We start from the raw sequence: 15,963 nt of genomic DNA, 5'->3' as shown, positions 1-15,963 counted from the left end.
CCAGTAGTACAGTGTTTCCGCCGACAAATTGGTGCGGCTGGCTTCCGGTTTAAGTGGGCATTGTGTCAAGAAGCAGTGTGGCTTGGTTGGGTTGGGTTGTGTTTCGGAGTTGCAGCGATGAGACAAGATTGTAACTACCAATTGGATACCATGAAATTGGGGAGAAAACAAAGAAATAAATATATAAAAAATATTCTGCAGGACTTATATATTAGGCTTTGTGAGAGGTTATAGACCTACAGTCAGTGTCCAGATTTGAGTTACTATTCTATTTAACCCATCTAAACAGTACAGTTTCCTTGACATGCCATATTTAAAGTCCCCGTCTTGTGGCTGTCAAAATTGTATAGCGCCTCACAATCATCACAAATAGCACTGCTATCATCCACTTTTACCACTTCACCAAATCTTTCCCACATATTAGGCCAGCTGTTCTGGCCCTCCCTTCTCTTTATTTTCAACTCTCCATTTTGCAGCTTTTCTCTTATTGAATTTAACACTGACAGTGTCCTTTTTGCCTCAATGGATCAACGTTAACTTTTTCTGCCCAAGTTTCCAACATTTTTGGGTGATTGGCATGTATTTATCGTGCGTAAAATTAGGCCCTAAATCTTAGGCTTATGCACTAATGCCAGATAAAAATAATGAAAGTAAAACCACAATGTAGCCTATAGATATGAATTGCACAAGAATTATAGGCAACATACATGGATTTTTGCCACCTACCCGCCCTTCATCCACGCAATATTTCATGACCCTAAACCCACCCGCGGATATAACTGTGGGGACTGCGGGTTATGAGTCAACCCGCGCACCACTAACACACACACACACACACACACACACACACACACACACACACACACACACACACACACACACACACACACACACACAAACAGAGAGCCTGTTTTCTGTGTCTGTGTCTGCAGTCGGCTCTTTCTGTGTGAACAGCATGTCTATGACTCCCTCAAGGCATTCCCAAATTAACTCAGTCAGTTCAGGACTCCCACCGTCCCTACCTTTTTCTCTCCTTTAAAATGTTCATTAACCCCATGTACAGTGCATTTGGAAAGTATTCACAGCCTTTGACTTTTTCCACATTTTCAGAAATACCTTAAGTTTTCAGACCCTTTTATATGAGACTCGAAATTGAGCTCAGATGCATCCTGTTTCCATTGATCATCCTTGAGATGTTTCTACAACTTGATTGGAGTCCACCTGTGGTAAATTCAATTGATTAGACATTATTTGGAAAGACACACACCTATCTATATAAGGTCCCACAGTTGACAGTGCATGTCAGAGCAAAAACCAAGCCATGAGGCGAAGGAATTGTCTGTAGAGCTCTGAGACAGGATTGTATCGAGGCACAGATCTGGGGAAGGGTACCAGAGCAATCGGGGGAGAAGGGCCTTGGTCAGGGAGGTGACCAAGAATCCGATGCTCACTCTGACAGAGCTCCAGAGTTAATCTGTGGAGATGGGAGAACCTTCCAGAACGACAACCATCTCTGCTGCGCTCTACCAATCAGGCCTTTATGATAGAGTGGCCAGACAGAAGCCTCTCCTCAGTAAAACTCCACTTGGAGTTTGCCAAAAGTCACCTAAAGACTCTCAGACCATGAGAAACAACATTCTCTGTGTATCTGATATAATATATTGATTTATGGTGTTATCTAGTTTATTCTGCTTGGTCACCTTTATTTGGACAATCCGTGCTGTTCTCTGATAGACCATTCTTTGTGTAGGTCCTTCCGGGTTGTTGCTGTGACACGTGCACTGCATCAGCAGATTGTGTCTGCTCCAGAATGCGTGTGTGTGTGTGATAGAGCCATCGCTCACCCCCATGGCAGTGACATCTTGTTTTCCTCTCACGCTGTGTGTGATGTATCTGTGGCCCCTTTGCGTTTTTGCCGGGGTGGCCCTTCGGTCATAGATCACCGTGGAAACGCTGCGTAGCGACGGGCGTGGCAGTCTCCCCTGACAGCGGCGGAGTGGATTGAGTGTGTGTGTGTGTGTGTGTTGGCTTTCTCAGCCCTCTGGTCTCACACAAACACAGACACACATACACACTGACCACATGATTCACAGACACACACACACACACACACACACACACACACACACACACACACACACACACACACACACACACACACACACACACACACACACACACACACACACTGACCACATGATTCGGATGACACACACATACGTACTGACCACATGATTCAGAGACACACACACACACACACACACACACACACACACACACACACACACACACACACACACACACACACACACACACACACACGCACACACACTAACCACATGATTCGGATGACCCTTGTTAATGGCTGTCAGTATGGCAGACTGGAGAGCCATGACATCAGCCACCTCTCCCTCTATCAGACACCATCAGACGCTGGCCCTAACCACAGATATATAGTCAGATTACTTATTTTTACTAGGTGAAGTTCTAGCTAGCAAATGACAGGAGAATAGCAGCTGTAAATTGGTTGTTTATCCACGTCTGATTACTGAGTCCTGAGGTCTATTAAAAAACAAGTCCTCACAAGGATAGTAAAACGAGTACAATATGTGACTTTTTGCCAGTCCCCACAAGGAAAAGGGCTATTTTAGGCTTAGTGGTTAGGCTGAGGGTAATAATTAGGGTTAGGGTTAGAATTAGGGTTAGGAGTTAGGGTTAAGCTTAGGTATAGGTTAAGGGATAGGTTTATGGGTTAAGGATTTTGAATGGGAATAAATGATTTGTCCCCACAAGGAAAACAAACGTGTGTGCGTGCGTGCGTATGCGCTTCCATGTGCGCATCCACACCGGCAGTCATAAGTCATGACCGCAGTAAAATTCCACATGACTGTTGATTCATGGTAATCTCCTTTGATGCACCCTGGACATGCTTTGGTAGTAGCCAACTTGCTAACTACCATCAGGTCCTAATAGCCTGGTACTCAGGGCTCTATTGTCCTTCTAACCACTTATCGAGAATCACATCAAACACTTATCATCAAAACAGTATCATGATTTTATAACTCACCTCACTGTGACTGATCAATTTGAATAAAGAAAAGTGGAAAACATGGTCCTTGTGGATGTTGTATCAAAGCCTAACACATTGAAATGGACAGAGCTTTCTAAAATGCTGACCACAAAATAAATGTACACGTACATGTTATTCAATCATTGCACTCACACTGCTCACGTGTGCCAACGAGCGTCAGCGTTGCCAAGTGCTAAAATAGAACGCGGTGCAAGTCCTGCCTCTCCCATCTCCTCATTGGTTTATAGAAGCATATGCCCAAGTGCCATCTTCTCATTGTGTGCCATCTTCTCATTGTGTGCCATCTTCTCATTGTCTGTCGGTCAGCTGTGGTAATACACCTTGTTTTGAAAGTTAGATAAAAATCGCCATATAAAGTCCAAAGAAGAAAAAGACGGGAAGGAGGAAAGACCGTTTTATGTGTGGATTAATTGTCGGAGTAGAGGACCTTAAAATGACAACTCAACGTTTATATCCCAAGACAAATTAGCTAGCAACAGCAAGCTAGCTAAATAGGAGAAATTAGCCAGCAACTGCAAGCTAGCTAGCTAAATTGCCATAAATGTTTAATGCTTTTCGACCTGTCCCCAAATTAATATAATTAGTTCAGAGTTTGTTTTGATATTTCAACCTGTGTGTCGTGATCGCGTTTGGTGTGGGGGGACAAAATCAATTTCCGCACGATGGCGTCCGGTTTGGGTATGGTGTAAGGTGATGATTAATTCAAAACACATACACATAATAGAGCTTATGCAAAAGCATTGGCCTATGTACAATATGAGCCCAAAAAAAAACGTAATTATGCATGGCAGAAAAACATACAAGAAAACTGATTAAAGATATCTTTGGTACATAATTGGTCTAGCCTATACTCCAAAATTAAGCAAATTCTAGTAATCGCCTTTGAGTGTGGACTGTATTATTATGCATTCTGGATGGATTGGTTACCTTATGCTTCGCTCCAAACTTTTTATCCATGAGTCTGGGAGAGAAGGTATAGGCCTAGGCGATGCTTTTGGTTAATTGATTGTGCAGGGCGGCTTACAGAGCTAGCCTACAATTATAGTGAATTTGTATTTGATTTAGAATATGCTAGAAATAGGGACTTTTTTATATTTTCATAATTAATAGGCTGACACATTACTTTTAGCTACAGAATATCTCCACACAGTGCGTTTCCATCTCCTCCTCTTTCTCCTTTACTTTCTCGAGCGCTCAGAGAGAGGGGTTGTCAACAGTTTAATGAAAGATCTATCGATGTTCCCAAACAGGTTTCACTTGGTTTCACAAATTAAGCAATGGTTAGCTGCGGGAACCGGGTTGGAGAGCTTGTGGCATACAGCGTTTAAGCGGAGTATCACCTGTTGCGCTGCATGCTCCTCAAACTCTGGTTGATGCATGGAGTGAAATAACCAGAGTAGCCTACCTGGCACGATTGAAAAACGAACTGGCCGGCAAGCTGCCGGAATTCACTATTCCAGTGCATACGGATGATATGTGTTTTTTTCCCATGCCTCTGTTCCTGCCCATTTGATAATGAGACATTCTAAATTTAAACTAATTTTACATTTGAGTAAAGACAAGATTAAATTGAGAATAGTCTGATGGGTGAAAATATGATCACTTGTTGAAAGAACAGCTTGTGCAGCCTGGGGCAAGGAAGAGAGCACAAGCTTCTTTTGCAACTTTCTCAAATCATCAATAGCCTTTAGTCGCATCATGCAGCCCATACATATGTAGGATCTTAATTTGAGCCAGGTTGCTACAGCAGGAAAATAATCCTGCAGCAAGAGGAAATGTGAATTATGTGGATTATAATTAATGGAATTTTTTTGTAAGGGTTGATACATTTTCCGTTAGAGCAAATGAAGTCTGACATTTTTAAGTAGAAATTAAACTTTAGAAGCATTTTCAAACCTTGAATACACTACAAGTTTGCATTTCCTGCTGTGAAGGAAAATGCTCAGCAACAAAAGAGTGATCAAATGTAAATCCTAGATCTGTATAGGTTTTGATTTCTAAGACATTCTAAGGTTTGTATCATTCACAACTAAAGTTGACAAATAACTCTAAATCAAGCATGTAGGACCTGTTTCAAATGATCACTTTCCTGCTCACTTCATATGCGCACTTGCTCCGGAATGGAAAAAAATATCCTTTCTATTTATTCAGCTAAGTTCAATTAAAAGAATATAACAAATAATGACACGGGACTTAAAAGCATATCTTGTCTGCTAAATGATCAAGCCTGGAGCCTATGGCATGGAGCATAGCCAGATAGGCTAACATACAGTACAAATAAATAATTGTTTTATTGTGATGGTGTATATTACATTTATTCATTAGACTTTTTTAAATGTAGATGTTCCAAAGGTGCACATCAGCGGCTTGTATGCGGCTTGTATGAGTGGAGGCCTAGAGATTCTACAAGGGATTATGTTTATTAATGGTCAATTACCATGAGACCTGCAGTCTTTTGCATGACAATAACTGGCTGACATAATGTCATGACCGCCACAGCCCTACAATATGTGTGTGTATGTCTCTCTGTCAGTGTGTGGGTGTGTGCTGGCGTCGTAAGGTTTTGTCGCTATCCAAACACAATTAATGCATGTCACCTCTCCACGCACCAACAAGTTGGAGTGCTTCAGGCAAGAGGAGATAGCTAGCCCAGGGGCTAGTCATTCTAGTCATTTCTAAATGAAAAGGATGTCTCTTTTGTTCAGTTCCACGAACCAGAGAGAGAGAGAGAGCGTAGTGGTGTGGGTAGGAGAGAGGTAGCTGCCAGTGAGAGCTGTAATTTTCACAGACAGAAATCGCACACACAGACACAGTCAGAATATCAAACACGCACACACACACACACACACACATACACACACACACACGTTAGAAAATCAAATATACACACACGCTTGACATTAACTTTTTTAGTTGGACTGATATTTTACTTGTCCGAAAGTTCAAGTCGTGTGTGTGTGTGTGTGTGTGTGTGTGTGTGTGTGTGTGTGTGTGTGTGTGTGTGTGTGTGTGTGTGTGTGTGTGTGTGTGTGTGTGTGTGTGTGTGTGTGTGTGTGTGTGTGTGTGTGTGTGTGTGTGTGTGTGTGTGGGCCACAATGTGCCAAAATAGGTGACAGAAAAGTGTTGTATGATGCAAGGAGCCACTTCACAAAATAACATTCCTTGTTATTATTGATAATGGGAGGCTGCTGGTCTCTGATCCCATGAATTATACAGTATCTGCTGACTTTGTGGCCTTGAGCAAGGCAAATAACCCCTTCCACAAAGTAAAATACTGCACTGATAGGCTACTGCATGAAACACATGTGGTCGGTCAACCCTCCATCTGGAGAGCTACTGGGTGTGCAGGCTTTTGATCCAACCCTGCTCAAACACACCAGAGTCAGCTTATCAAGGCCCTGTTGAGCAGCTGATTTTTTTACAATGTGGTGTGTTCGAGCAGGGCTGTAGCAAAAGCCTGCACACCAGTTGCACTCCTGGACTCTCCTGGAGGATGGTTGGCCACCATGCAACATTACAATTACAACCAAAATAATTCCCTCATTCAATGAACCAGGGATCAAATTGCTAAGGTGGGCGAGGTAGCTAACTAAGTTTATCTACACTGAACAAAAATATAAACGCAACATGTAAATTGTTGGTCCCATGTTTCATGAGCTGAAATAAAAGATCCCAGAAATTGTCCATATGCACAAAAAGCTTATTTCTCTCATATTTTGTGCACAAATTTGTTTACATCCCTATTATTGAGAATTACACCTTTCCAAGATAGTCCATCCACCTGACAGGTGTGGCATATCAAGAAGCTGATTAAACAGCATAACCATTACACAGGTGCACTTAAATGTGCAGTATTGTCACAGATGTCTCAAGTTTTGACGGAGTGCGCAATTGGCATGCTGACTGTAGGAATGTCCATGAGAGCTGTTGCCAGAGAATTGAATGTTAATTTCGCTACCATAAGCCACCTCCAACATAATTTTAGAGAATTTGGCAGTACGTCCAACCGGCGACAAACCGCAGACCATGTGTATGGCGCGTGTGGGCGAGCGGGTTGCTGATGTCAACGTTGTGAACAGAGTGCCCCATGGTGGAGGTGGGGTTGTGGTATGGGCAGGCATAAGCTACGGACAACGAACGCAATTGTGTTTTATCGATGGAAATTTGAATGTACAGAGATACTGTGATGAGATCCTGAGGCCCGTTGTCGTGCCATTCATCTGCCGCCATCACCCCATGTTTCAGCATAATAGTGCACGGCCCCATGTCTCAAGAATCTGAACACAAATCCGGGAAGCTGAAATTGTCCTACTTCTTCCATGGCCTGCATACTCACCAGACATGTCACCCATTGAGCATGTTTGGGATGCTCTGGCTTGACGTGTATGACAGCGTGTTCCAGTTCCCGCCAATATCCAGCAACTTCACACAGCCACGGAAGAGGAGTGGGACAACATTCCACAGGCCACAAACAGCTGGATCAACACTATCTAAAGGAGATGTGTCGTGCTGCGTGAGGCAAATGGTGGTCACACCAGATACGGACTGATTTTTTGATCTACGCCCTTACATTTTTTTTAAGGTATCAGTGATTTACAGATGCATATCTGTATTCCCAGTCATGTGAAATCCATAGATTACGGCCTAATTTATCTATTTCAATTGACTGATTTCCTTAAATGAATTGTGACAAAAAAATGTACAAATATCCAGTGTTCAGTGGAGATATTGACAGCATAGGAGTTACTTGTCAATTAGGCTATTCTAATGATATTTGTTTACTTTACATAGCCAGTATTTTATATATATATATATATATATATATATATATATATATATATATATATATATTTATTTATTTTTTTAACCTTTATTTCACTTTGAACCATTGAGTAGAGGAGAATCCTAGCCAATTTTGAGCGCTAGAGAGGTTTTACATCCGGAGTATGCAGCATTGGTTTCATCCACTGTGTACCCATATCAACTGCGTGTCGGCCAACTGAGGTTATACACAAATACCGGTGGGAAGTTATTTTAGGACATTGGACATGGAAAGGAAATGAATACATGCTAATAGCTAAATAGTTAACTAGCGAGATAACTAGCGAGATAACCAGCAAAACTACACTATGTTTTGAACTGGCTCTCTAGTTAGTCTGTTGTACATCATTATTTTACCTGCTGCTCAAACGTTTCTCTCTCGCTCTCGCCTTCTCTCGCTCTCTCCTCTGGCAATGGCCCACTGGCACACACAGACTTTTCCAGGATTTTCATTGCTGTCCAAAAATAAGCTATAACTGGGCAAATATCTCAGTAACTAGCAATGAATATCAACAAATGTGCAGATGCGGTTCGCTTTAATCTCAAAAATGCATCTTGCGACTGCATGATTGAAAGACCGCTCGTGTCTGTCAATGCAGGCCTACAATAATTATACTCCGATGTGCTCTGCAGAGATTGGGAGGACAGTGTGAAACGCATTGCATCCAGAGGCCACTGATCCAATTATGATCGAAGTAGCCTAATTTTCTGACATTGTATATTCTTCTTGTCCCGGGCAAGCCGGAAAAGCGTTAATGTCGAGCCCTGCACACACACATACTCAAACACACACACACACACAGCCAGAACATAGCAGACACATTTATTAATCTATCCCCTTCAATCGGTAGTCTTCCTCCTGCAGGAGAGCTTCTGTAGTGAGGTAGAGGGATTAGATGCTGGACAGAGACTTGGTTAGCTATAATCCTGGAGATGGAGTTGGAGAATGCATCCCCGCTACCTATAAAAAAACACACACACACAGGGGACGTTCAGCTCTCCAAACCTCTCGATCACATACACACACATACACTCACACATTTATACATATTCACACACACTCACATTCACACACACTTACAGGTGTTTTCACATTTAGAAAACCCTCACACATACACACGCACACAAACCTCCCTAAATCTCCCTAAACCCCCTCAGACGACACACAGGCGAGGTTCCAGGACGAAAGCTGAGGGATTTAGTTTGAGTGTAATTACACCTGATAGGCTTCACATCCTTCATAACAAGCACCGGCTGGGACACACACACACACACACACACACACACACACTGATTACTGTGTGAGTCAGACAGAAGAAATATGGTAGTTAATTATTGTTGCCAAATCACTCCCTGAAATGAGCGGATTGTGAAGGGCTTGGCTTTTGAAAGATCAAAGAGTGTCAATGAAGTGTAGCCTGTCGTCATATTGAGGTGGTTAAGCAGCGTCTATTGTGGGAGTGTTTTCTACGGGAATGTGGGATAGCCTGGGTGTCATCGTCTCTCAGACTCTCCTGATTCTTTATACATTGTTGCAGATGTTTTGTTGTGGATTAAGGTCTGCGGATTAGGTTATCCAAGTAATTGAGTTGCCTGTGGTGCACTTTTGAGATGTTGGGATATTATCGATATTTGTGGAATGTTACTGATACTCTACTTTACCCTACTCTACTCAACTTTACCTTACTCTACTCTGCTCTACAGCAGGCGGCAGGTAGCCTAGTGGTTAGAGCATTGGGCCAGTAACCGAAAAGTTTCTGGTTTGAGTCCCTGAGCTGACAATGTAAAAAAATCTGTTGTTCTGCCCCTGAACAAGGCAATTAACCCACAATTCCCCAGTAGGCCATCATTGTAAATAAGAGTTTGTTCTTAACTGTCCTGCCTAGTTAAATTTAAAAATGTTTTTTTTTTTAATTTTTTTTTTAAATACTCTACCCTCCTCTAACATTGTCCCGATCCCTTTCCAGGAGTGATGCTCTGCAGCTTGGCCATTCAGTCATTCGACTTTATTCTACTGTGCTCTACTCTAGTTTAATGTTCTGTTCTTTGTCTCCAGGTTCCAGGAGTGATGCTCTGCAGCATGGCACATCAGGGACCCTCCCCCACTTCCTGCAGGAGCCCGATGATGCCTACATCATCAAGAGCAACCCCATCAAGCTCAAATGCCGGGCCCGCCCCGCCCTGCAGATCTTCTTCAAGTGCAATGGGGAGTGGGTCCACCAGAGCCAGCACCAGTCTCAGGAACACACCGACCAGGGCACAGGTGAGACACACACTGACGTGACATAGGAACACACACACACACACACACTCACACGCAAATGCAGGCTCACACCCAAATGCACTCACAAAAACCTGCATGCACAGATATACACACTTTTATGGATGTACACACACATGCTCATGTACTTACATGCACACGCACACACACACACACACACACACACACACATTATACAAAAATTCCAATCGCCCCATAGGCTCTCAATTAATTTGGATTGATAAAATTGTGCTCATAACGTAAAGAGTGAAGGCCATTGGAGGTTTAAAGGAAGCCTATTGACTGCCCAAGGCTAGGTCCAACTCGTCAAATACTGTTGCCTTGCCACATTAGCGTACATCTCACACTTGATCCAAACTAATATGACATCATTTGGAGATTTGACTTTGATCTCTTGACTGTGGAGATTATTGTCTTTTTCTGATGCAACTTGAACAAATATAGAATATTGTGTTTTTATTCAACTTGTGGAGAACTAGAGAAAACCCCTGGGCTGTCACTCATGTACTTTCTTTCTTTCTCTCTCTTTCTCTCTTTTTCTCTCTGTCTCCCTCCTTCTCTCTCAGTCTCTATCTCAGCAAACTCTTGAAACTTTAGCTCTATGCTACTCCCCACTGTGACATTATTGTATTATCTTATTATTTTCAAAGTCTTCATAAAGGTCTGACAGACAATAGACTTAGTGGTAAAATGTTCAAAATCAACACTGGGCAAAGTAACGGCGTTGTTCTGTCACACCCTGACCATAGAGAGCCCTTGGATCTCTAAAGTTTCACTTTAAATACATTTTACATTTTTACATTTTAGTCATTTAGCAGACGCTCTTATCCAGAGCGACTTACAAATTGGTGCATTCACCTATAATATCCAGTGGAACAACCACTTTACAATAGTGCATCTAAATCTTTTAAGGGGGGGGGTTAGAAGGATTACCTTATCCTAACCCAGGTATTCCTTGAAGAGGTGGGGTTTCAGGTGTCTCCGGAAGGTGGTGATTGACTCCGCTGTCCTGGCGTCGTGAGGGAGCTTGTTCCACCATTGGGGTGCCAGAGCAGCGAACAGTTTTGACTGGGCTGAGCGGGAACTGTGCTTCCTCAGAGGTAGGGAGGCGAGCAGGCCAGAGGTGGATGAACGGAGTGCCCTTGTTTGGGTGTAGGGCCTGATCAGAGCCTGAAGGTACGGAGGTGCCGTTCCCCTAACAGCTCCGTAGGCAAGCACCATGGTCTTGTAGCGGATGCGAGCTTCGACTGGAAGCCAGTGGAGAGAGCGGAGGAGCGGGGTGACGTGAGAGAACTTGGGAAGGTTGAACACCAGACGGGCTGCGGCGTTCTGGATGAGTTGTAGGGGTTTAATGGCACAGGCAGGGAGCCCAGCCAACAGCGAGTTGCAGTAATCCAGACGGGAGATGACAAGTGCCTGGATTAGGACCTGCGCCGCTTCCTGTGTGAGGCAGGGTCGTACTCTGCGAATGTTGTAGAGCATGAACCTACAGGATCGGGTCACCGCCTTGATGTTGGTGGAGAACGACAGGGTGTTGTCCAGGATCACGCCAAGGCTCTTAGCACTCTGGGAGGAGGACACAATGGAGTTGTCAACCGTGATGGCGAGATCATGGAACGGGCAGTCCTTCCCCAGCTCAGCTCTAAATAAATATGTGGAACTCCAATCACACTGCGCCTTGGTCCATCTCTTACAACAACCGTGACATGTTCAGTGTTAAATCCTTTGTCATTAGACAGAGTCAGATCTCTCCTTCATCTGTGTTCTCACTTCTAGATACCAGTCACACACACACTCACACAAATACACACAAATGAAGGTCACTGTCATCGACTTTTGTTTGTGTATTCTATTTGTAAGTCTAACAGCGTTGATTCTTTACTTTAGATACACACACAATACATACACACATGCATTCACACATGCGCACTCACACAATCAGTGAATCAACACAGGACATTATCTTCCACACAGTTACAATCGAGCTCCTGCCGTCTCTTTATTGTCTGTTGTCTGCTTTTTGCCGAGTTACCTCCCCATCTGGCTCCTTATCAGGATTCATATGTCTGATGTGTGCGTGTGTGTATGTGCTTGCATGTATGCGTACCTACCCGCGTCTGTGTGTGTGTGTGAGCCTTAACAGTCCACCTGTGCCATGCAGAGGGCAATAAAACAGCAGCCTGGCTGGCTGCATCAGAGGCTTGGTTAATAGACAGAGCTGAGTGTGATGGTCTGGAGGCCTGGTTGAGAGAAACATGGGACTGTAAACACTTGGATGTGTCTGAGCGGATATTTGCATACAACGCACTGTGAAAGTGTAGACAGAAAAATAAAAAATAAACAAGAAATTAATTAATATCAGAATGAGCAATATCACAACGGGCAATGTCAGAGTCCTGAATATAAATACTTGGTGTGTATGGACAATATTTAAGTAGGACCAAGGTCCAGTATGTGCAGCAGTAGTAATATAGGATGAGCTATGTCGAGAGTACAGTATATACATATAAAGTGATGAATCAATTAGCTTAATTTCTCAGAGCTCAAATAATATTTCAACAGAACAACATTGCAGGAATGCTACTCTTATCTGTATCTGACTGCAGAAAAGATTTCAGAACAATAAGCATTATGTAAACATTAAGTGACCAATTTTCAATGACTCTATGTACATAGGGCGGCATTCTCTAAGGTGCAGGTTAGAGTACCAAGTGGTAGCCGGCTAGTGACAGTCTCTAAGGTTCAAGGCACCGGGCGGAGACCGGCTAGTGATGGGTTTAGACTGAGGGCCTCGAGCTTATACTGTATGTAAGGAGTAGTAGACGTGCTCCAGATACACATGTACTTAATTTCATATACAGAGCTAGGATATTCTCCGTAATGGGAGTTTCTACATGCATCCAATCCAGACCTCAGAAATCTCCCTAGTACCGTATGAGTCCAGGGAGATGTCTGGGATGAGATGCGTTCGAGACACACACCTGATGCACTTACATATCCAGAAAGGATATGGGTCATCATGCTGACATGCCTTTATACTCAGGCATATTTTTTCAAATGTATGACTTGGATCCGTATTTCTCAAAATATTCATTAAGTTTGACTCAATTGACTCAAATGATGTCCGTTAGCCTATCAGAAGCTTCTAAAACCATGACCTCATGTTCTGGAATTTTCCAAGCTGTTTAAAGGCACAGTCAACTTAAATCACTGGAATTGTGATACAGGGAATTATAAGTGAAGTAATCTGTCTGTAAACAATTGTTGGAAAAATAACTTGTGTCATGCACAAAGTAGATGTCCTAACCTACTTGCCAAAACTATTGTTTGTTAACAAGAAATTTGTGGAGTGGTTGAAAAACAACTTTTAATGACTCCAACCTAAGTGTATGTAAACTTACAACTTCAACTGTATGTATGTATGTATGCATGTATGTATGTATGTATGTATGTATGTATGTATGTATGTATGTATGTATGTATGTATGTATGTATGTATGTATGTATGTATGTATGTATGTATGTATGGAGCATAATGTATTTACAGTTTAATTCACATGTTTTCAAGTACTGGTGACAAATAATGCATTCCGATTATTGCATAGATTGTAATGGACACCTATGATGTGTGTAAAATATTTATTTGAAGGTTGTACTGATTATAATGAGCTAATGCTAAGCTATTTGCCAGCTATGTGTATGTGTGGCACCATGTTTGTTCACATTATACAATGCATTCTGGGTGTCACTTAACCTCTATGGGCTAGGTGGGACGCTTGGTTAACCTGTTATGGCTAGGGGGCAGTATTTTCACGGCTGGATAAAAAACGTACCCGATTTAATCTGGTTACCACTCCTACCCAGTAACTAGAATATGCATATACTTATTACATATGGATAGAAAACACCCTAAAGTTTCTAAAACTGTTTGAATGGTGTCTGTGAGTATAACAGAACTCATTTGGCAGGCAAAAACCTGACAAGGCTTCAGGCAGGAAGTGGCCTGTCTGACAAGGTGTCGTTCTTCTTGTCTCTGTTTATTGAAGAGTGAGGATCTTAGCTGTCCCGTGACACTTCCTACGGCTGCCATAGGGTCTCAGAAGGCGGTAAAAAGCTGAATCGTGGCTTTGCAGGCTCTGGCTGAAAAAAAGTAGCGCGTTTGGGTAGTGGCTGGTTACAGTACTGTGAGACTCAGGCTCGTGCCCGCGTCGACCGAAAGCTTTGTTTACTTTCCTCTGTTTAGCTAAAAGGAGATTCCCGGTCGGAATATTATCGCTTTTTTACGAGAAAAATGGCATAAAAATGGATTTTAAACAGCGGTTGACATGCTTCGAAGTACGGTAATGGAATATTTAGAATTTTTTTGTCACGAATTGCGCCATGCGCGCGACCCTGATTTACGATTTCAGATAGTGTCTGGGACGCACGAACAAAACGCCGCTATTCGGATATAACGATGGATTATTTTGGACCAAACCAACATTTGTTATTGAAGTAGCAGTCCTGGGAGCGCATTCTGACGAAGACAACAAAAGGTAATCAAACTTTTATAATAGTAAACCTGATATTGGTGAGTGCTAAACTTGCCGGGTGTCTAAATAGCTAGCCCGTGATGCCTGGGCTATGTACTTAGAATATTGCAAAATGTGCTTTCACCAAAAAGCTATTTTAAAATCGGACATATCGAGTGCATAGAGGAGTTCTGTATCTATAATTCTTAAAATAATTGTTATGCTTTTTGTGAACGTTTATCGTGAGTAATTTAGTAAATTCTTAGTGAATTCGCCGGAAGTTTGCGGGGGGTATGCTAGTTCTGAACGTCACATGGAAATGTAAAAAGCTGGTTTTTGATATAAATATGAACTTGATTGAACAAAACATGCATGTATTGTATAACATAATGTCCTAGGGTTGTCATCTGATGAAGATCATCAAAGGTTAGTGCTGCATTTAGCTGTCTTCTGGGTTTTTGTGACATTATATGCTAGCTTGAAAAATAGGTGTCTGATTATTTCTGGCTTGGTACTCTGCTGACATAATCTAATGTTTTGCTTTCGTTGTAAAGCCTTTTTGAAATCGGACAGTGTGGTTAGATAAAGGAGAGTCTTATCTTTAAATTGCTGTGAAATAGTCATATGTTTGAAAAATTGAAGTTTTTGTATTTTTGAGGAATTTGTAATTCGCGCCATGCCTATCATTGGATATTGGAGCAGGTGTTCCACTAGCGGAACGTCTAGATGTAAGAGGTTAAACATCCGTCAGACCAAAGATGTTATAATGAGGTGGAATTGTTCACTCATCTTTCGGGTAAACTTCCGGAAGCAAATGAAGGGAGGTGAATGATCGTAGATGACACACCCCCTTCAACATGCATACTATAAACAGACCAAACTTATCTTGTCTCCTCTTATTATTTTTGGTCGATTCCAAAAAACAAACATAGCGGCACACACAAACTAAAGTTGGCTGCCCAGTAATAGTATAAAAAGTTGGGTAGTGCCAGCCCTCCTCTAAACTTGCATCTCTGAAGTAAAAAGCTACTGACTCTGGGTACCTTTTCTCCCCAGATAATATTGTAACAGCCTGATTGATCGACTTAAAAAAAACACTTTGGTAAAAACAATGGTATAGATTGAAATAGATAAAGGAATTTGGGTAAACTGTTCATTTTTACAGCTTTAATCCTTCCTATAAGTGATAGTGGTAAGCTACCCCATCTCTGAAAATCTGTTTTCATTTGCGCAAGACGGGGAGCAAAGTTTGCAGAAAA

General features: G+C 42.3%; 1 protein-coding gene across 4 annotated transcripts in view; it reads left to right on the top strand.

Annotated features, from left to right (window-relative positions):
• The window catches only part of LOC106563138 (netrin receptor UNC5D), a 343,811-nt gene that overhangs the window by 217,308 nt on the left and 110,540 nt on the right, over positions 1–15,963 (top strand). For all 4 annotated transcript variants that reach the window (XM_082958137.1, XM_014128393.3, XM_014128394.3 and 1 more), the window contains exon 2: positions 9,969–10,175. In XM_082958137.1, coding sequence (XP_082814263.1) covers positions 9,969–10,175 — 207 coding nt within the window. The remainder of the gene's footprint in view (positions 1–9,968; positions 10,176–15,963) is intronic.

Source organism: Salmo salar, chromosome 11, assembly GCF_965601325.2.
Source record: "Salmo salar chromosome 11, fSalSal1, whole genome shotgun sequence".
Taxonomy (NCBI): domain Eukaryota; kingdom Metazoa; phylum Chordata; class Actinopteri; order Salmoniformes; family Salmonidae; genus Salmo; species Salmo salar.
Note: the sequence above shows the minus strand (reverse complement) of the source record. Positions and strands in the feature narration are given on the sequence as shown.